A 21268-nucleotide genomic window follows, 5' to 3' on the forward strand; every position below is an offset into this window, starting at 1 on the left:
TCTCTCTCTCTCCTCTCTCTCTCTCTCTCTCTCTCTCTCTCTCTCTCTCTCTCTCTCTCTCTTGCCATCGTCAGTGCTGTGGCTTGTGTTAGCAGATTTGTTTACATTCCAAAGATGTTCTCTTTTAAATTCATTACGAGGTGCATTTTATGCATTTTAAGGACACGTTTTGATATTGACCCCATTGTGTTGGTTTTATCAGTGGTTAACTCTTTTTCCTCCTTTGTTTGTTCAACGCATTCTTTCATCTCAGTCTTTCCTCAATGTCCCCTCATCATTCTGTCAGTTTGAATTTAGTTAGGTCTCTCCCCCTCCTTCTCCTTCCTCCGCACCGTCGCTTTCGGTTGCATCTCTTCCAAACGCTCTCACCCCTTTCATCTCTTTTCCTAAACTCACCTTTTGGGAATGACGTAGCAGAGTGAGCACTTCTGCATCAGAAACAGATGAAAGAGAGGACACTGTCACGTGCTGTCAAGGAAGACAGAGAGAGCCGTGTGAGGGGAGTAATGAGAAGCGACTACCATTCCGACCACAATAAACACAGCAATTATGAGCCGAGACATAAAGAGATGGAGAGAAAAATTGCGAGTGAGAGAGAGAGTGCCACTGCTTCCATGCTTTCCACTCTGCAGGATGACAAGCGGCTGCCGCCTCTCCAATTGGTTGGGAATGCCACCAATCAGAGCGCAGGCAGAGAAGGTGCCTTTAGGTTATACCCAACCCCAAAAACAAGAAGCAGGGAGAGAGAGAGCTAGAGAAACAGAGAGAGAGAGAGAGAAAAAGAGAGAGAGAGAGAGCGTGCAGCGCAGACACCGGCTTCAATGTGCTACTAAAGCATTTCTTTATGGTATCTGAAATGTTTCTGTTGAAGAGAAACTGTTCATCTGTTGTATGCTTTAGAAAAGCACTGTGCATCCCGGTGTGCCTGAAGGAAATTTGGCTCATTCACTGACTGGGACCCCCCCTCTGGACCCCATTCAATTGTCCTCCCCCCACACTGCCCTCTGACTCACCTGAGAGAAGATTGCAGAGGACCCGCAGATCCCTCCCCACTGAAATCTGCTCGTTCACCTGGAGAGAGAGGACATATGAGACAGGATGGACAAGAGCTATGCTCCCTCTCACGCAGTGCTGGCTGATTGAATCACTTCTGTTTTGGGAAGAGAGAAAGAGGAGCGCAGACAAGAACTTGTGCTCTTCAGGATTGGAATTTAAAGAGATCCGGTCCTGATCGCAGGAGCGAGTCGTGCAGGATGATCATAGGTGAGTTCTCGCTTGGTTCTTCAACGAAAGACTTGGTAGGGTGCTGTAAGCACGCAGGTATAGTCTAAACTGAATAAACTGTAAATAATGGTTGAGCTTCAAGCGTGTAACTTCGATGTCAAAGAAATCTCAAAAGTGGCTCCGGCTGAAGCGGAAAGCTTGAAGTGAGGGATCATAGCAGGTTCTTCAAGATAAATTTGAGTTGACGGTGAAGGTCACAGATTTAGCGGTGGGTGTTCCTTTCTTGAAGGGGATTTTAACAAGCCAAAATTTGAGACAGGTTTGAGAGCTAAAAAAATGAAACAAACTTCTATAGGTGAACTCCATGGTGGTACTTTATTGCAAAATGTTATATTCATGTAGACTCATTGGCGTGATCTCTTATTTCATTGTATTTATCCTCATCATCAATTTATGACATAAGCTTGAGATTTCCTTTTACGTAAACACAATCCATCCAGCGAATTAGTGTGGCACATCAAATATTTCTCTGCAGCTCTGCAAATGTGTTTTGGGTGCTTCTGGAGAGTTCCTCCATTGCTGTGAGGCTAAATGTGTGTGTGTGTCTGTTTGTGTGTCTGTTTGTGTGTGGTGACTGGAGGCTGCAGCATCTGAGCCCACTCAGACTTCTGCAAGGCTTGTGTACATTTATCCTCTGCACTCTACAGAAACACAACTGTGCTAAAGTGTGTTTCTGCGAGACAGTTGCTGTCGTAGTGTGACTCAGCTTGAGTGTTTAATATCATGGACTGTATGTATACACAAATCTCTTTTAGTGTTCTGTAATGCACCTGGTGTCAGTGTGTGCGTGTTTGTTTGTGTTATGCTCTGTGAGGGCGCACCAGTTGAGGCCGCATTGTTTAACGCATGCCTGGGCTGATTTAACAGTCGAGCTGCTACACTTCTCGCCGGCATTTTCCTGAGGGCATGTTTTCCAGGGAGCTAAGCATAATGATTATAGGCTTGTAATGTGTGATCTGTTAGTTCTGCACATATGTGTGTGTGTATTTGTTTGTCATGAATACAACAGAGAAAGGATTTAGAGTTGCAGTGTACAGTTCTGCACGATAGTTGGTTGTTGTACGGTAAGAATCTTAAATTTGTGTTAGCCTGTAAAATAACCCAACTCTACGATACTTTCATGTACAGCATGTACTCGTAAAACACACATTGTGTGATTTTCAATATGCTCTTCATTAAACTTGTCTGCCTTCCACCCTAAAAGTATGTGCTTGAGTTTGTATGCGAGAGGTCGGGAATTGTGATGAAGTTGAACAAACAGACGAGCATAGGAGCGTAGTTATGTTTTCATCTGAAGAGGCTGCAATGATGTTTGTGACCAGCGAGATGGGCTAATGGCTTCATTACCCCACGTGATTACAGCCGCGTCACTCCAATCTCATAAGTCACATTTGACAAAGGCTTTGGAGTGGGATTCTCTAGCTGATGAAGGAATGTTTCTGAATGAAGGAATGAGAATTCTGTCGGCGCCTGTGCATTTTTACTAAATTCCCCTCCGTGCAGACTATGTGTTATCTTTAATGTCGCTTTGAGTAAAGATGAACAAATACTTGCTTATTACATGTTTTGGCGGTGCTGTGACCTCATTCACGTGTGATGTGACATTATTGGAAACTATGTTGATCTGTTCACAATAAAGTAATTGTAATAATGAGGTCCTGCTGCTTATTTTTCTAAGCTGGCGTGATCTTTTGTCATTGGGGTGACCTTTAGAAAGCAGATGTAGTCGAATTGACATGTCTCAGCTCTGTCTGCCAGTCCACTAAACAGAAGCCGTCTTACACAACACACAACATGTTATAATTTATTAGACACACTTAAATACGGCTGTAGTGTGATGCTGCAACTGCTTCATAGAGTCGCCTCTCCAGGTCTCTGTACCGTAAACACACACACACACACACACACACACACACACACACACACACACACACACAGTGGCTCTCTGGAGCCACGGCACGCCGCCTGGCTCCCAGTGTTTTCATCGCCAAGACTGCTGAGACAAAGAGCAGGGTTGGCGCTGAAGAAGAGGTGAGTAACCTGAGCAGTAGAACTGCGACATGCATTCACTGCCTCCTGCCCTGTGTGGAGTTTCCATTGTGACCGGGCAGTCAGAACGTTCCCCCTTTTCCTTCATACTCACCTGCACACCTGTCTGTGCACAATGAGATAAGTACAGCTCATGGACATAGATCGTTTAGGGACTGTTCCCCCATACATTTGTATTATTTTCTCTTAACTTTTATTTTATTTACATAAAATTAATTCACACTTACATTTTCCAAGCTTTCTGATTCTTATTTTTGGACTTCAACATTGGTTTGGTATCGATGCACAAAAGGAAGGAGTGAGAGAGAATATTTCTTACAAGTAGCAACCTTTATTTGTGACGCCTGGAGGGATCCGTTATGTTTTGTGACATTTAGGAACAGTGCCCAATTGCCATGGTCATCGGATGTGTTGGCTGTGTCTCGATGTTTGTCTGTCCCTGTGATTTTCTGTTTGTTGCCAGCACATCTGTCTCTATGATATGGCGGACTCATTTGCTTCCTGTCTACCTGGTTATCTGTCATATATCCCATCACCTTCTGCCTTCCTGCTCTCTCTCTTGTTGCTCTGTTTTGCTCTCTCTCTCTCTCTCTCTCTTTTGCTGCGGTCAACCTTAACACTCACATATCCCTTGGGGTTGAGAAACTAAAATGTGTTTGTTTGGGCAGCTCAGCATTTTTAGTTGTTTTCACCTCATGTGCATGGCTGGAAGAGAACGACACAGCAATTATAAAATCTGTCCTCTAGAAACACCATCCATATATCCAAACACTGCAATGTGCAGACTATCTTAAAGGTGAAGTGTGTAATTTCTGCAGCATAAGCAGAATCCTGCTTCTAGGGTACTTACTTGACCAGGTGCAGTGCTCACATTACTCCACTTCTACACAGTCTTCACTGGCTACCAGTTTCCTCGCGCATTCAGTTTAAGATTCTCCTGTTGACACTTAAGGCTTTGAACATCTTGCACCTGGCTATATCAAAGACCAAATTCACCCATATATACCAACTAGGTCTCTTAGATCATCTGATTTAGGGCTTCTTTAGGGCTACACAATGAATAATCTTGCATCTTTTCCTGTATATTTGTATGTTTGTTGGAAAGTGTATTTTTTGTATTCTGTATCTATTTCTATCTACATTCACCGTGGGTCCCCTTGCATGGAATTCGCCATATTGTCTCTACAGCAGCTCTAAACGGACAAACAGCTCAGAGTGTGTTTCATAAAAACGTTACCTTAAAGAAGAAAAAACGTAACAACATCTAAGTACTGTGGAGCCACCATAGTGCATCGAAAAGGATGGGGGTGGACCGCTAAATGGCTCTAAAATATCCACATTGCTCCTTTAACCAGATGACCGTTTGTAATACTCGCATGTTACTCTGTCATAGGAGAATTAATAGCCATCTCATTTGTACTTAAGACATTTAATGAAATCCTATATTTGTGATTTGCCTTCAGGTAAGACTTTTTCTGTAAGCTTGTTTTGGTACTGCAGGTAAGGTGTACACTTAAAGGGGTACTCTAACCAAAAATGGAAATTCTGTCATCATTCACCCTCAAGTTGTTGACATTTTTTTGTTCTGATGAACACAAAGATATTTGTTAACTATACCTTTAACTTAAACCTCACAACTGTGCTATGTTTTTTCAATAGATTCACTTTGTAGGTTTTATGTGCGGTTTAGCACCCGTTAAGGCTAAGCACCTGCTAGTGGCAAATCAATCAGCGTCATTCCCCATTTTATAACCCAATGAAACCCTATATGTTTATACTTTCCACAAACACCTTTGGTTTTACTGGCTAGATTTCAGTTGCACAAAAACATATATCCAAATGTTTAAAATATGTTTGAAGAAATGCAGAACAACTATATATCAAACCGGTGAGGAGAAATCAGTTCTCACTAAAACAGCATGTATGTGATTTTGTTTCTCAGGGCTGTTGTGTTCCTGGTAGGTGGTCAGTTTATTCTTTCTCCACATGTCAGGTTAACTGCACTTGATCTTCACACTGTTTGAGCTCTGAAGAATGTTTACATCTTGTTTCATCCCCCCCCTCTCCCCTTCAAACCCTGCCATTACTCTTGACCGGACAGACAGACTGGCTGGGTGCTAGCAGACCGTCAATAGTGGGTGTAACAGACACTAATGAATTGGCTATAACAGGAGCTCTGGGAGGCAGAAATGCATTACGGACTGTGTGAGGCCCAGCGGAGTGCGGGACTGTAAGATGAAAAGGTCCCAACTGTATCTTTATACACACTGGTTTGTTTTACCATATTAGTGAGGACATCTCATAGGTGTTGTTTCATAATATTTTCTCTTTTAAAGCAAATTTTTTAAATTTTAGAATAAAAATGCAATATGTCTATATAGTTTATTTGTGCTAATACAGACATTAGCATTTTATTGCATTGTAGTTCTACAGACAAATTTGTCCCCACATAACACATATGTGTGTGCACACCCACACACTATACCTAATTCTTGGCCTGCTTATGTCCTCTAATGGTTTAAACATCATGTGTATGTTGGTACCAGGTGTCCAAAAGAGCTGCTCTTTAAAACTCACGGCCAACCCTCTGTGGGATTCTGTGACATGTTATGGATTTACTAATAAAATGCTCTGTTTGCTCAAATGCTAGGATGCACATGGCTGGTTGGGTCCTGGCTTTGTTATAGAGCCTCCTTGTTTGTCTCACAGTTTATTTTGATATAGGCAGGACTCCTAGAGCAAACAAATCATAAAAGCCTAGCTATACAAAGGAAGCAATGGGGTCACCCATTTAATGAGACAGTTTATGAAATACACCAAACCCGAGTGGAAGATAAACACACACATCCATCCACAAACAGCTCACATTTATCAATAGTTTGAACTCAAATCCTTGACAAATTCAAAGGCTGAATGAATTATGAAGCAAGTGGAGGGGAACTGGTGTGAGACAAAGAGAAGCGCGTGCGTGTGTATAGAGAGATCATTCAGTGTTTGTCATTAAAGAAAAGTAGGGGAGTGGGATTTTATGGCTGGTATTACATTGTTTTCTATTGTTTTTAAGGTTTAAAAAAAAGAGGAACAAAATCAATTCTCCTTGAAATTCTGGAAGGTCGATGCACTGGAGTGAGGGAGGGGGTGGTGATGTGATAGCTTGCAGGAAGGAGCTAGAAATCTTTCCTCCTGACAGGCCTATTGAGTTCAGTAATACCCTTTCTGAATGTATTCACACATGAGAACTAAAGCACTTTTTATCTGTCACTTCAGAGAGTTAACCCAAAAATGAAATTTATGCCATCATTTACTCACCCTCAGTGATTCCAAAAGCATTACTTTTTTTGTGGAGCATAAAGGAAGATATTTTTCAAATGATGTTAATGTTGCCTTTTTCTCTCAAGCAAAAAAATATATATAGAGAGTGAGGGACTAGAGTCAAACCCCATATACGACTTAAAATTGTCAAATGTCATTGGTTATCACATGTTTAATAAACCAATCGTGACATGTCATATTTGAAAATGTTAAATGCAGGCTAAGCTCAGACCTGCCTGAATGAGAGATAATAGATGAAGACGAGTCCTTGTGAAAATGCGGATCTTGACAGCCTGCATACCTTTGGATCTGTGCCATAGAGTCATTGGCTAGCAGGTAGCGTGGTTGGTATAAATGCGCCAGAGTTTGTGGTATGCACACCTGCACCTCATCTACCTCCCCCTCCCTCATTTTGCTCTGGCAAAGAGTAGAGGATACTGCGCTCAGACCTGCCCCTGCCCAGGAGGTAAAGGCGTCTGTGTCTGTGCACACATGCCTGCGTGTAGATGTGACTAGGTGCACCAGGCAGACATGGCTAGCCGAGTTCAGTAAAGAGTGAAGAAACCCTTTCTATGTCGATGTGCATTTTTTGGTGATGGACATGTCTGAGCGCATTGGCTGATATTTCAGCTTCTGCTCTGAGGTGTGTTCATGAATTTTGAACACTGCATGTCTCTGTGTTGGACCATTTTCAGTCTAGAGCTCACAATGTTAAATTACTTTTTTAAGTTTAACTTTACAGAAATGCCCTCACAAAAAGTTGTGTATGTTCTCAAAGTGAATTGTTTTTGTTACTCAGCAGTTGTACTTGAAAAGCTTCCAAAGGGTGTTTAAAAATAGTAAAACATGTAACAAATATACAGCTGTTTAGTTGTGCCAAGCTTAAGAATATTGATATTGGGTACAAATTTTAAGGGGGGGGGGATTTCAAATATTGAAGCGTAAAATGGCTGATATTCACTACATACACATGACCGGAAAGAATAAGAGACCATTTCAAAATTATTTTCTGAATTTACAATTATAGGTATGTGTTTAGGTAAAATTGTCATTTTTGTTTTATTCTGTGAAATACTAACAATAATTCTCCCATATTTCAAATAAATGATTTGCATTTATTTGCAGAAAATGAAAACTGGAGAAACAGGTCACAATTCTCTGTATTTTTCTTGAATACTGCAAAGAAAACACCTTTTCAGCAAAACAGTACAACAATAATATTTGTAAATGTATTTAGGAAAAGTTTAAAAGATTACTTGATAACCTAAATATTTTTGATCACAGTGTCTGTCAGTCTTTCACATTGTTGTTGGAGGACTTTATGTCACTCCTGAGGTTTGTTGGAATGGCCACAATACATCTAGAATTACTTATTGAAAAATTGGAAAGGTCTCGTAATTTTTGTCTGTGGCTGTATATAAAAGAAATAACAATAACGCAAATTAAAAATTATTTGACTGTGTAGTGTGTAGAATATGTTGAATCTATATTAAGATGTGTGTGTCATTTTAATTAAACAGACAAAAACTTGTAATGAAGTAAACGTGTACACAGTTTGAGACTTTGAAGTTAACTGTGAAATATAAAAAAACTTAACTCTACATTAGATTTCCAGTTAATTTAAATATTTAGATTTTAAACAGCATTTTGTTTTTAGATGTAATTTTTCCCTTTTGCCATTTACTTGATGTCTCAGTTTATCGTAAATGTAGTATATATACTTACTCTTGAGTATATCCTTTTCAAAACCACCTGCAGTAGAACATCTCTCAAATAGCAATGTACTTTCCTAAACACTCATACTGATGCGACCAGTGGCTTAAGGATGTTGTGAAGAATTTATGATGAAGCGGCTTGTGGAAAAAGACGTGGGCCATTTCCATAAAATTAGCTTAGCAAATGCAATGAAGCAGTAGCCCCTGCAGAGACAATCCTCCCCCTAAACAACGCCTTGTGCTCATCTAATACAGTATATGCAGTTCTTATGGCACTAATCAAAAATATCTTTACAGTAAGACCGCAATTGCATTAGAACGACATTATACCACGCTGGATTCGTAAGGCACGAATAAGGCTTCAGCTCAATGGGTATGTTTCTGTGTTTTTTTGTTGTCTCCACATAAGTGTTTCTATTTTGGGCGATGGGAGTGATTTGGCTTTGCAGCACCCCAATAATCACAGTACAGACACCGCTACATATCTTCATTAGTGGATTTGCTGTGGGAAATGAATCCTGCTCTGTTCCTCCTCCACCCGAACCTCATTCCGTGTTTTTTCTTACTCTGTCATTTCTACTTAAGCTTCCCCTCTCACTTTGGGTGCGCACACACACACGTCATCCTGCTATCATGCTAGCTTCTGTTAAGCCGTCTTTTGTCCCCCGAAGGTGCTTCAGCGGCCCAGTGGGCGTACAGACTCGAGACAGAACAAATTAAGGTCACAGCAGGCAGCGGACAGCACATGAAACCTGTGGTAGACCAACCTTCCCTGTCCACCTTCAACACTTCAAAACACAGTTGATGCCTGTCGCCGGCTTACTCTGGGGAGTCATAATCATTTAATCAAGACCCATCACAGCCCCCGTGTCCTCCTTTGCTCCCGGAGGCCCCAGTCGCCTATTGTTTGTATGAAGAAATGATGAAAGGTGATGGGTTTCTTTGAACTCGAGCAGGGCAAGAAAATAAATATGTGAAGTACATCCGAGATGTGTTACTGCGGCTCTAGGGCGGTTTTTGATACGGACCAGAACTTAGAGCGAGAAAGAGAGAAATCTTATTACTCGTGAATTGGGTAAGCATGACTCATGCTGCTTCTGTGGTGCTTGATGTTGGAGCTCTCCCACAATGCATATGTGTACTTCCAACAGTAAGTTCAGAACACTTACATAAGGGCTGAAAAACAAAATTCATTCACATCTCCCAAAAACAGGGCACCTGTAAAATGAGAAAGTGCAGTTTATTTACATACTCGTACTGGGGTAAATCCCAGTGGATCGGCAAACATTATCACCTTGGTTTAGGTGGACGGCGTTCGGTAGACCTCCCCTCAAGGACGGTGTCCAATTTTGCTTGTGTGTGCGCAGCTGTGTAATCCATAGCTGCAGGGACGATGACCTTCACAGCGTGGAGCCTCAGAGGCTAATGCGACAGTGAGTGAGACGAAGGAGAGAAAAAGTGGGTTCCCAAACAACATTTAGCCATTTTATTGCTTAGTTCTTTACTCATGTCACTGTAGTAAAGTAGATATTTTACCAATTATTTTCTTGAAATGTGTTTTTACTGTATGCTGTCTTTGATGAAACATCATATGATAGTCGCCTGGTGAAGGCCTTGCGGCTCTTGTGGTGCCATTGGTCAGTCATATCATGATGCCATTTTCATGCACATCCAGAGAAAAAAGTCACGTGACATTACAGTTCACGTAATTGGCTTAAAAAGTACTGTGGTCCCATGAGCAAAGATTTCAAAAGATTGTAAAGCTTGCACTTTTGGGGGGGGGGGATGATGTTGGTTAAAAGAGAACTGGCTTATCAAAAATATGAGGAAATAAGAGATCAGAAGTTGAGTTTGTGATGCTGAATCAGCGTTCGCCCTTGATGTGGTTTCATCTGATCTCATCAGGCACACCGGCACGTACAGGTGACCCCCCCCATAGGCCACTGTCTTCGTCTCACAAAACCAATGACCTCTAAAACTGCCTCTTTTCAAATGTTCTCTCGTGTCGATCTGGCACCAGTTCTTTTCTTTCTCCGTCCCATTTCTCTTTTCAATTTATTTGACTATCTATCTGTTCTCCGTCACCCCTCTATTTTTGTCAGAATCAATCAGTGGATTTTCCACTTGGCTGCTCTGCATTGCCGCAGTCACAGGCGAGGGCGGAAGTACGAGGGGAGGAGAAGAGAAACAGAGGAGAAAGGTGGTAAAATGTGAGCTGTGGCTACAAATGCGGAGGCTGGCGGCTGTTTAGATTTGAAATCCCTGTAGAAGAAGCATCATATCTGTCCCTTCTGTTGGCCTCACTGTATGCTGACAAAATTGCATAGCAGCATTCCATCACAGCTCAAGTACACATGCAGTCATCCTCCCCCCCACTCGGATACTGCTCTATGGACTCCGCCACAATTTCTCCCCTCCTTAACCGTCTCTTCGCTCGTACTCCGGAGGAAAATGCGCATCTCACATTCTGACACCATGCACCACGGCCCATGCAGCCAGCCGGGGAGACCTCCAAGGTGCATTAAATTTTATGTGTGTGTCCTTTGCTATAGAGAGAGAGGATATAGTCTTAAAATAGCAACAAGAAGAGAGCAATAAAGACACAGGAAAGAAAATCGAATAACTTGGCTGTTTTTTCCAGACTCATTTTAATTGCAATCCTACTTTTCTAACAGTTAACAGTCAAACTCCAACAGTATTAAAAGGAAAATTAAAATTCTGTCACCATTTGCTCACCCTCTTGTCATTTCAAACATATATGACTTTCTTTCTTCGGTAGAACGCGAAAGATGATGTTTTGAGAACTGTTGGTAACCAAACACTGTTGGTACCCATTGACTTGCATTGGTTTTGTGTCCATACAATTGAAGTGAATGAGTACTGCTGTTGTTTGGTTGCCAACATTCTTCAAAATATCTTCTTTTGTCTTCTGCAGGAGAAAGTAAGCCATACTGGTTTGAAATGACAAGAGGGTGACTTTTTAATTTCATTCAATTTATTGGGTAGATAGCTCAATTTTATTTGTTAATATTAACATTCATATTTCATTTTAAATGAAGGAGTGTTGAGTTGCCTATTGGGTTTGCTAGGGTATTGAATATTGGTACTGAGAATTGTTTAATTTAACTGTTGTTGGTTAAGACTACTGGAATTTGACCTATTATTAAAAATGTGTAATGCCAAAACAAATATAGAGAAAATAAAATAGAGGAAGTAAATAGAGAATAGCAGAAAGAGAGAAAGCAGGCGAGAGAAAGAGAGAAACCAAAATAAACAGAGGCAGAGATAGACTGCACCTTTCTTTCCACTTTTATCCATGCAGTTTGCTCCATGGATGCATCCTGGTATTATTCTGGATCAGTGGCCATGTTGCCCACATATGTCAGTAGTGGCCAGAGGTACACATCAATATTCATTGAATCAGAAACCCTGACTTCTCCAATTTGTTCCACCAGGGCTGAGAAGGGAATTACTCAAAGAATAATAGTAGCAGATAAACTGGCCTCTCAGACGGGCCAATTGATTGGAATGGAGGCGATTTCTAAGTGACCGTAGCAGTGATAGATCTAAACGGCTAATACAAACATGTTGGCATTTAAGAGGAGCGATCTTTTTATTTGTGTGGGAGGTTGTTATGGCAAGAATTACAGGGTACATGATGGACTCTGTTGCCTGTTGTGTCTGTCCCACGCAAGACCGATCACACATACAGATCAATTTAATGGTGCGCATGATAGAATCGACAGCACTGTGCGACAGGCATATAACCACCGGAGCGGTTAGATTCAATGAATGATTTTACCCTCGATGTCCTTCGTGGTGGAGGCGAAGAGCAAATGAAAAGGGTAAACGTGCGTCTTCGCTCAGTTTCTCAGTATATCTGATACATATATATAGGAGCTTTGAGGTCTATTGTTTTTTTTAAAGGTCCAGTGTATGACATTTTGTGGCATCTAGCGGTGAGGTTGCGAAGTTGCAACTAATGGCTCGCTCCGTCCCTTCCCCCTTTCTCTCGAAGCACCACACAGGACACAGGACTAAGATGTCATCATGTTTTCGCTTCTTTGCAGGAGATAAAATATTTACGAAACTTGCTTTGTAGAACTGTTTGTCCATTTAGGGCTACTGTAGAAACAACCTAGTGAATTCCATGCAAGGGGACCCGTGGTGTATAGATATTCTCATTCTAAGGTATAATAAATAACACTCACACTTCATTATGTATGATCTGAAGACAAAGCAGTTATTACAGTATGTTGCATTTTAATAGATCGTCTTGTATATATAATAGACCTTTAAGGCATCATTGGTGATTCTGGTTTACTTTGTGCATTGGGTAAGATAAGAGGACATAAAGAATAAAAATGATTATCAGTTTAAGATTTGTTAGTCTATTGTTATGATATTTTGTTTAATTTGCATGGGAATGCAGGTTCAAATTCCATCTTATTTATTAAAAAATAAGCAAAAATTCAACTTAACTTATTGAATTGATGCATTTTTATTGTACGGAAAATAACAGCTTTGAAATGTTTCCACTTGTGTTGTGAGAAATTTGTCAAATATGTGTCATGACTCATGACATGAGTTAATGATTAATTTTGTTGTGTGACTAGATAAGACTGACAAAATTTAGAGGATGACATTTCTGCCAAAGAATTTTGGACAAACACATCTTTGTTTATAATATTTGTCAAAAAGGAAAAAGATAAATATATGTATGACACCTCTGATTAGGGGCCATCAAACTGTCACAGATGTACACTTTTGCCCTTCATTACCACGTATTATTCTCACATTAAGGAAAAAGTGACGACTTAACGAAAGCGCGGCAGTGGAGAAAATCCAGCGAACACAAACAAAAGATCAGAGCGACTGTGACTACGACAGCATGAATTATGCATCCGCAGCAGTAAATGAACCTAGAATCGCAGGCCTATAACGCATAATATCAATGCATGATGAGCAATGCCAAACCTTTCATCTCTAAACAGATGTTTCCTATGAAATTAGAAAAACAAAAAGTAACATGTTTGTAGGTGTGATTATTAAATAGCTCAGATATCAATATGGGTTTCTCCCATTAGCAGAAACATCAAGGTAACAGAAGCGTTGTTTATGAACCTACAGGTGCGCACAGGGGCAGCCCATCATTGGACATTTTCCGTGCAGCTTCCTCTCTCTCTCGTTCTCTCTCTCTCAACTCTATTTTCTCTTCATCTCTCTTCTTTCCTCTTCTCTCCTGGGTAAGCTGGGTATTGGGGTTAATGTATATCCATTGTCACATGCTACATGCTGCCACAGTTTGACAGTTTATCTCCAAAGCCACAGAGGAAAGAAACCGGGTGGGGGGTTATAATTGAGGTAGAAAAGAGGGAAAACGAGAGAAGAAAAACAGAAAAGAGGAGAGAGGTGGCTGATTTAAAATGCGTGGCACGTGGAGGCCGGATAACCATCTTTTCTGCAGCCCTCCTCCAGTGCACTGTTTGCTCAATCATCATTTACTGCAGAGAAAGAGAGAGAGAGGGAGAGAGAGGAGGGGTGTTCAGTGATCCAGGAAGGAGGAAGTAAGAGTTTGAAAGAGAAGATTGAAGAGGAAAGAACTGCTGGAGATATACAAAGGCAGGCGGTGAATAATGGTGCAGAGATGATGCACCAAGATGTCGGTCATGACGGGATCAGCTTACACCAGGATGAATTTCCATGCTGGTTCACAGTGGTTCAGCAGGTCTGGTTTAGATAGTGTACCAGCATAGCTTCACCAGTTTTGTGACTTACAGAGAGTAAGAATGCTTTTCGTGAGACTGCATTAGTATTTTTTAAAATTGTGCATGTTTTTAGATAGACCTGTGACCGATTAGTGTTCATTTATCTTGGAGATTTAGAAGCGTTGTTGAATTCTTGTTTTATGGTTGCCATTGTTCAGAAACGTTGTGCTGTAGAAGTCCACACTTATAACTGTAATTTTTTGTAAGTTCTGTTAACTCAAAATGATAGTTCAATCAAAAATGAAAAGTCTATCATACTTTACTCAACCTCTTGTCAATTCTAACCTGTATGATTTTCTTTCTTCTGCACAACACAAAAGAAGATATATTAAAGAATGTCGGTAACCGAACAACGGCAGACAACATGGGCTACTATTGGTTTTGTTTCTATACAATAAAAATATGAAAAAGTTCAACTGTAGTCAAACGTGCTAAGAACTGTTTGCTCTCCTACATTCTTGAAAATATTTTATTTTGTGTTCAACGGAACGAAGACATTTATAAAGCAATTTTTGTTACTGTGGTAGTCAATGGTGGGCAGGAACTGTTTGGTTATTAGCATTCTTCCAAATGTGTTCACCGGAACAAATACATTTATACAGATTTGGAACAACTTGAGGGTGAACATGATGACAGAATTTTTCTTTTATAACAAGTAAAATGATTCTAGTAAATAATATCTAATGTCAGCAGTCTCCCGGTGGTTTATTTTGCATATTTTGCATCAAGGGAATGCTTGGCTGAAAAGATGTGTCTTTAGTCTAGATTAAATTCGCCTTTGGTGGATTTAGTTATTCAAGGTGTGAACTAAAAGTTAAGAACTTTCGGACGGTTCTACATATAACAATCGTGTAACAAACACAGTAAATTTGGCAACTTGAAAAAATAGAGTAAACATAATTTATAGGTGCAACCGATGTACATATTTTGTGTTTTTTCGTAAATCCAACAGATTTTTTTTCAGTGTGCATGATTCATTGTGATTCATTTGGAAACCCATCTTCTTGAATGTGTCTGTTACGCTCTGTTAGTTCCAGATTCACACAGCTACTGTTTTCCTCTCACGATTCACACCAGATGTAACCTTTTCTGCTGTCCACTTACCCTCTCTCTGCTCCTGCCCACCTCTACCTGTGTAGAGGATTCTTGCGCAGTGTTGTGTACTAGTTCAAAGCACACCAACAGTACAAAAACACATCTCTTATCCCGGAAGATTCACCACCCCCTCCACAAACACACAGCAGCTCCAGAAGATTCCAAATCTCTGATTCCCGACTCTCTGCGTGAACTCGTCCGAACTGTGAGTGCCTCCAGTGCAATTACTCAGATGATATCAGCTGTCGATCAGCAGCTCAAAGATGAAGCCCGATTCTTTTGCATGATAATGGAATGCCACTTTCAATCAGACCTTTGTACTGCAGAGAGGGGGGCAGTTGACTCATTAAAAAATACATCACAGCAACAATGAAGGAATCTGCATTAGAAACCGTCCGGTTTTATATCACGGTAGAGCTCTCCCCTCGTATTCACCTTCCGGTTTCCTCGCTTGTTGTAGCTAGAGGAGACGAGACTATGATAAAACACGAAGAGTAGACAAGATAATAGAAAAAGATAGAAGGGAGAGCACACGAAAAGGTAGCTACGTCAGCAGTGCACCCCCGTACCGTCTCTCACCTTCATGATGAGGACAGTCTTTCGTCTCTCTCTCTCTCTCTTACTCTCTTACTCTTTTTCTCTTTCAGCTAGAATGCAAGGTCATTGTGCTAGTGAACATTGTGCTAGTGATTTGTATACGTGTGTAATTGTCATCTGTGTGATCTCACGTTTGTGCGTTAGGCCGTGCATAGGAGTGGAGGAGAAACAATAAATGCAGTACACACACAAGGTTAAACTGGGATTAGACCCCCTTGGGGCTGTGGATGTATTTTTTAGAGCTTGACAAGAAGCCCGAGGAAGACTTATTAATAGCTGGTCCTTTACCCGCTGTTGAGCGTGTGGTTAAATCAACTGCAAATGAGCATTAAGTAAATGCTCTTCATTCAGAGACACAAACAAATCTTCATTCAGTTATATTATGTGACAGTTTTCAGGGAGCACTGAAAGATTCACAGAAGCGGGTCAGGATTCCCTTCTTCCTGTTTCTTCTGCTGTTTCATTCGCATGCCTCCTTTGGGACCTTGACTTTCAGAGAGAATATGTTTTCAGACTAACCCACTTCCCTGCTTGTTTACTCACTGTTTCTGTCCTTAGTTCATGTTCTCTTTGTTTTGTCAGTGTCTGCTTATCTCAGTTTTAATAATAAAATTACAGTAATTACATTCTTGCCACATTCGTGGGGAACAGTAAAACATGTTTGAGCACATTTGATGATTTATTATGATTTACATTTGCCGCAATTGAGGTGCACCTGAAAGATCACACCTCATCTCATTTTTTTGTAATTGGTGGTGCGGTTGCGGTTCTTACTGCTTATTTTCTTACTAATAAACATAGAGTATGAACCTTGTTTATGCTTTGGCATGAATTATGCCTTAGAATGTGCAGCTTTATTATTACAAAAAATACTATATAATATACTATAATAACTATGTCTTCATAGGTGCATAAAGACCTTACATAATGAAGCGTTAGAATGAGCTGTTTCTATCTACATACACCGCAGGTCCCCTTAAATGGAATTTATCGTGTTGTTTCAGTATCCTTAAACGGACGAACTGCTCTACAGCGCATGTTTCGTAAATACATTATCTCATTCGACAAAGAAGGAAACATGAGGACATCGTAGTACTTTCGAAAGGGAGGGGGCGAGGTGGACTGAGCCGTTGGTTGCAATTCGCAACCTCACTGCTAGATGACACTGAATTTCATACACTGGACTTTTAAGATTAAGATTAAGGTAATTCTAACATGAACTAACAAGTAACAATACTTTTACAATATTTATTAATCTTGGCCACTTTTGAATTGTGCATTATTTAAGTCTAGTAGCACCCTCGCAATGGTCTATGGTGTTTGACCACTTAAGTGGATTAACAAATGGTAGGAAAGTTGTCAAGACAACACTGTAGCTAAAACAAATTGTCCTCAGAAAATGTACAAATGTAATCATGCATATAAATGTTGTGTCGTTGCGCTGAGGACAGTTAGACTGTTGTGGACATTGACCAATGACAAGATGTTCAAAGAGCTCAGAGCACTTAAAGAAATTGGAATTCTGAGGCTAATGAAACATAGCTAGAGTCTCTCCTGCATGAAAAATACACTCATTTATCATGCTAGCCTCATAAAAACACTCCAGAGATATGAACCTTTCTTTCTTGAGCAAGCCCTCCTCAATTAGCCTATGTATATAACCTGCGTTGTGACTTTTACCAGGACTTTGTGCAACTGCAGTTTTTTCTTTTTAAGGAAAGGTTTCCAGAAACAGGTAGAGGTGGATCATCTTACACGTGTTCCTCTTTGTTATCTGCGCTGGAATCTTGCAGCCTTTTTCATTCCCTCTGCAGATGAATTTGGCCTAATCCAGCTATTTGTGCTGAGTGATAGGATTTCATACCTGAGGGCGGGTGGCTTTGAGAGAGCAGGAAAGACAGGACGACCATTGTTTTTCCTAGGCATGCACCCCAGACTTTAACCATTTAATGAGGGGTGGGAGGTTAGAGGTGGATTGAGAGAGGATAGCTGGAAAAGGCTGTGGGGGAGGTTCAAACAGGTGGATAAGAGAGAAAGAGGGAGCGGCAACATTCCACAGCAGTAGTCGCAGGTTGCTATAATTCTTTTGTGGTGGGAGAATATAAACAGGACAGGTGTTGTGCTCTCAGGGCACAAGGGTATAAAGATGACCGCAAAAAAGCGCTGCAGTGATTGCTCACTTGTTCGATTTCTTTTTTCTACCGAGACTTCTTCAGTTCAATTCTTCAGTAAGATGTTGTAAGAACTGAAACAACCAAACCAACTTAAATATCTCTATGCATCTTGTCAAGCATTGCAAATGACAAAATCGAACTGAATACAAAACCATTAACTTATAGTTAAAACAAAATGTATTTATGAAATATATATTTAATAAATAAATATGAATTTATTTTTTAATATATTAAAAATTTATTAAAATATTAAAAAAACAGTACAGACAAAAATGAAAAGTCTGTTATCATTTACCATAGTAAGAGAAATTGCTTTATACATTTCGTTGTTCTGTGGAACACAAAAGCAAACAGTTCTGAGGCACTTTTGACTACCATAGTAGGAAAAATGATAATGGTTGTCAAAAGTGTCCCACATTCTTCCAAATATTTTATTTTCTGTTCGACAGAACATAACAATTATAAAGACATTTTTCCTACTATGGTTATCAATGGTGGCCAAGAACTGTTTGTTTACAAGCATTTTTCCAAATATCTTTCTATGTGTTCATCAGAACAAAAAAATGTATACACATTTGGAACAACTCGATGGTGAATGAATGATGAAGGCATTTTTATTTTGGGGTGAACTGAGTGTTTTACAGGAATGAAGTATGGTTTCTACAAAAGCTTCTACCATCATTTAATAGTCCCAGAGCTCATAATATGTCTGTCTTGGAATGTTTATACATTATCATTAAAAATAAATTGGATTCTTACCCTGGGAAATCCAGCTAATTCACCATTCACTGGTCAGTGCAGAGACATCTAAGACTGATTCAGGATCATTGCGTTGAACTCTAAGAACACGGCGGCCTTTCACTTTTAGTGTCTTTTTGTAATTGTAAATTCAGCTACTGAATATAAGATCATTAGCACCCCCGGTTCCTCTCTTTGTAGCGTATATACCCTTTCAGATTTACCCTCAGACTTTCATGGCATCTTACTATCCATCAAAGATGTCTGTGTGCCCTACAGCCAGGACCATTCACATAGATCACAGATGAAAAAGAAGGGATCATCTCACCAGTCAAACTGGCCTTCAGCCAAACATGTGCGATTTATGACGGTGGGAGGAAAATGATAGGAACAACTCAGGGCGTTTAAAAGGAAGAGGAGAGGGATGGCGAGAAAGATTAATGAACGGTAATGTAAAGGGAATCAGCAGCGTCCTTATAGTAGATCTGTCAGTTTCACAGCTCTTTTACAGTTTGTGGGATCCCTGGTCAGTGCAAGCGTGTTCATTTTGGCACATGAAGAATGCTTTAAAAAACAATAGAAAATACAATACATAAAAATAAAATAAAAAATAATAAATTCTACATTTTGACCAAAAGAATTATAAATAAATGTTTCATTCTGTACACATTTCAGGTCATGAATCAAATAAAACATTTGGTGAGGTGTTTGTACAAAAGGGCAGATTTTCTTCTTCCGAACCACACAGTGTTCTTGCAGTCCTTGATGTTTGGACCTCATTGTACTTGCATGAGCGATAGTCTCAGTCAGACTTTTTGTGAGCTGTGTTTTTGTGATTTCATATCATACGCTTGTTTTGCTAATCTCTGTTTTCTGCTCTGTTTGTCTGTTGGTTCTCCCATAGTAATTTTTTCTATGGAGTTTTATTCATTGCTACTGACCTCAATACATCTATTTGCTTTTTTCTGTGAAGCTAAGAAAACATGCACTGGTTAAAATCTCGTAACCAACAGTTTTTGGTTGCCAACATTTTGAAAATATATTTTGCGTTTGAGAAGGAAGAAAATCACACAGGTTTAAAATGACAACAGGGAGTAAATTATGACTTTCAATATTAAGTATTTAATAAATATTAAAGAATTTAAGACAATGGTACTCAACAGGGGGCCCCAGCTGACTTCCAAGGAGGTCACAGGATGACTAATAATTTAAAATGAGCATTAAAATACACTTTAAAACACTTCAGATATTTCTTATTATTTGTGAAATTTTAAAAAAGTATGAACACTTTACAAGTTAATGTCAAGCTTATTTTGGGGATATTGTGGAACACAGTGGAGGGCCTCGGAGTCAAAAAAGTTTAGAACCCCTGCTTTAAGGGATATTTAACCCCTTATGCCAAATATGTCACTTGACACGAATATCAAATAAGAATCATTTGGATTTTGATATCACTACTGTCCTTCTAAATCTTCATATTTCGTGATTTATTTTTTGCCATAAATCGTTATTATAAGTCACCCTTTACACTTGTCACTGGGTTTTGCAAAAATCTAACCAATAATACATGTTTAAAGATGCTTGTCAACTTTGACAGCACAGTATTAATCATTTTAAAAGTGCTGCGTTTTTCCAGTTTCTAAAAAATAGCAACAGTGACAATATAAGAAAAAAATTCTGTTTTATCCATTCATTTTTGTCCGTATTTTTCAGTCATTTTTTTCCCCTCATTTTTTGTTTCATTTTGGTTGATGGCCAACATTCTAATCAGAACTCAAGTCGTGTATGGACTTGAAGAGGAAACGTTTCGAGATCCTATCTACCTACAGCCATCCTCCCTCTCAGACATTCTTGCTGTAGGCCCTACGTTAAAGCCAAGACCAGATATATCCCAGGATTAGGGTGTGCATCTGCTTCCACACCCAGAACACGTGCACGGTGGCCACGGGCCGTGAGAAAGGGGATACTTACAGAAAGTACCTTTACATTTTTCTACTTCAATCAGTTTCAGAGCAAAGCAGTCTCTATCAGTGTGGCTGTGCTCTTCTCTGTAACTCTTCAATCACACTAAGCACTTTTCCTTTAGAGACAGGCTGATAATTAAAGCAGCCTTGATTCGCCTGCTTATAAAATCAAGACTCAGTCTTTCTGGGGCTTTTCTTGCACAGCCATATATTATCCAACCAGGGTGTCATTACACCCATTCTCTGTCAGTACTTCACCCGTATTTAGCCACTGGAAACCTTCCTGCCTGAAAATACGGTTTGTGTGTGGCTATATCTGTATCTGTTTGTTTGTGAAGATTAGCCACTGGTAATGAATACGGCCAATGTTTTACTGTAATGTTTTTACATGCAAGCAAGACTCTGGGTTTGGGGGGAGAGAGCGAGGGGGTACATGGATTTGTTTGCAAGGCAAGTTCATCCATCTACAGAAATGCTTGTGATGGAGTTCTTGGTCAGCACAAGCTTATTTTTCCAATACTTTCCTAGATCTGTTTTGGACCCTGACACAGAAAAAATTGGCTAAATCAGCT

The 21268-nt window shown here is 40.0% G+C and overlaps 1 protein-coding gene across 1 annotated transcript in view; it reads left to right on the top strand.

Annotated features, from left to right (window-relative positions):
* Positions 1–737: 737 nt before the first annotated feature.
* The window catches only part of znf385a (zinc finger protein 385A), a 53573-nt gene continuing 33042 nt past the window's right edge, over positions 738–21268 (top strand). Inside the window, exon 1 of the mRNA XM_079477347.1 lies at positions 738–1263. Coding sequence (XP_079333473.1) covers positions 1254–1263 — 10 coding nt within the window. The 5' untranslated portion in view covers positions 738–1253. The remainder of the gene's footprint in view (positions 1264–21268) is intronic.

This window comes from Barbatula barbatula (assembly GCF_947034865.1).
Source record: "Barbatula barbatula genome assembly, chromosome: 17".
In the NCBI taxonomy this organism is placed as follows: domain Eukaryota; kingdom Metazoa; phylum Chordata; class Actinopteri; order Cypriniformes; family Nemacheilidae; genus Barbatula; species Barbatula barbatula.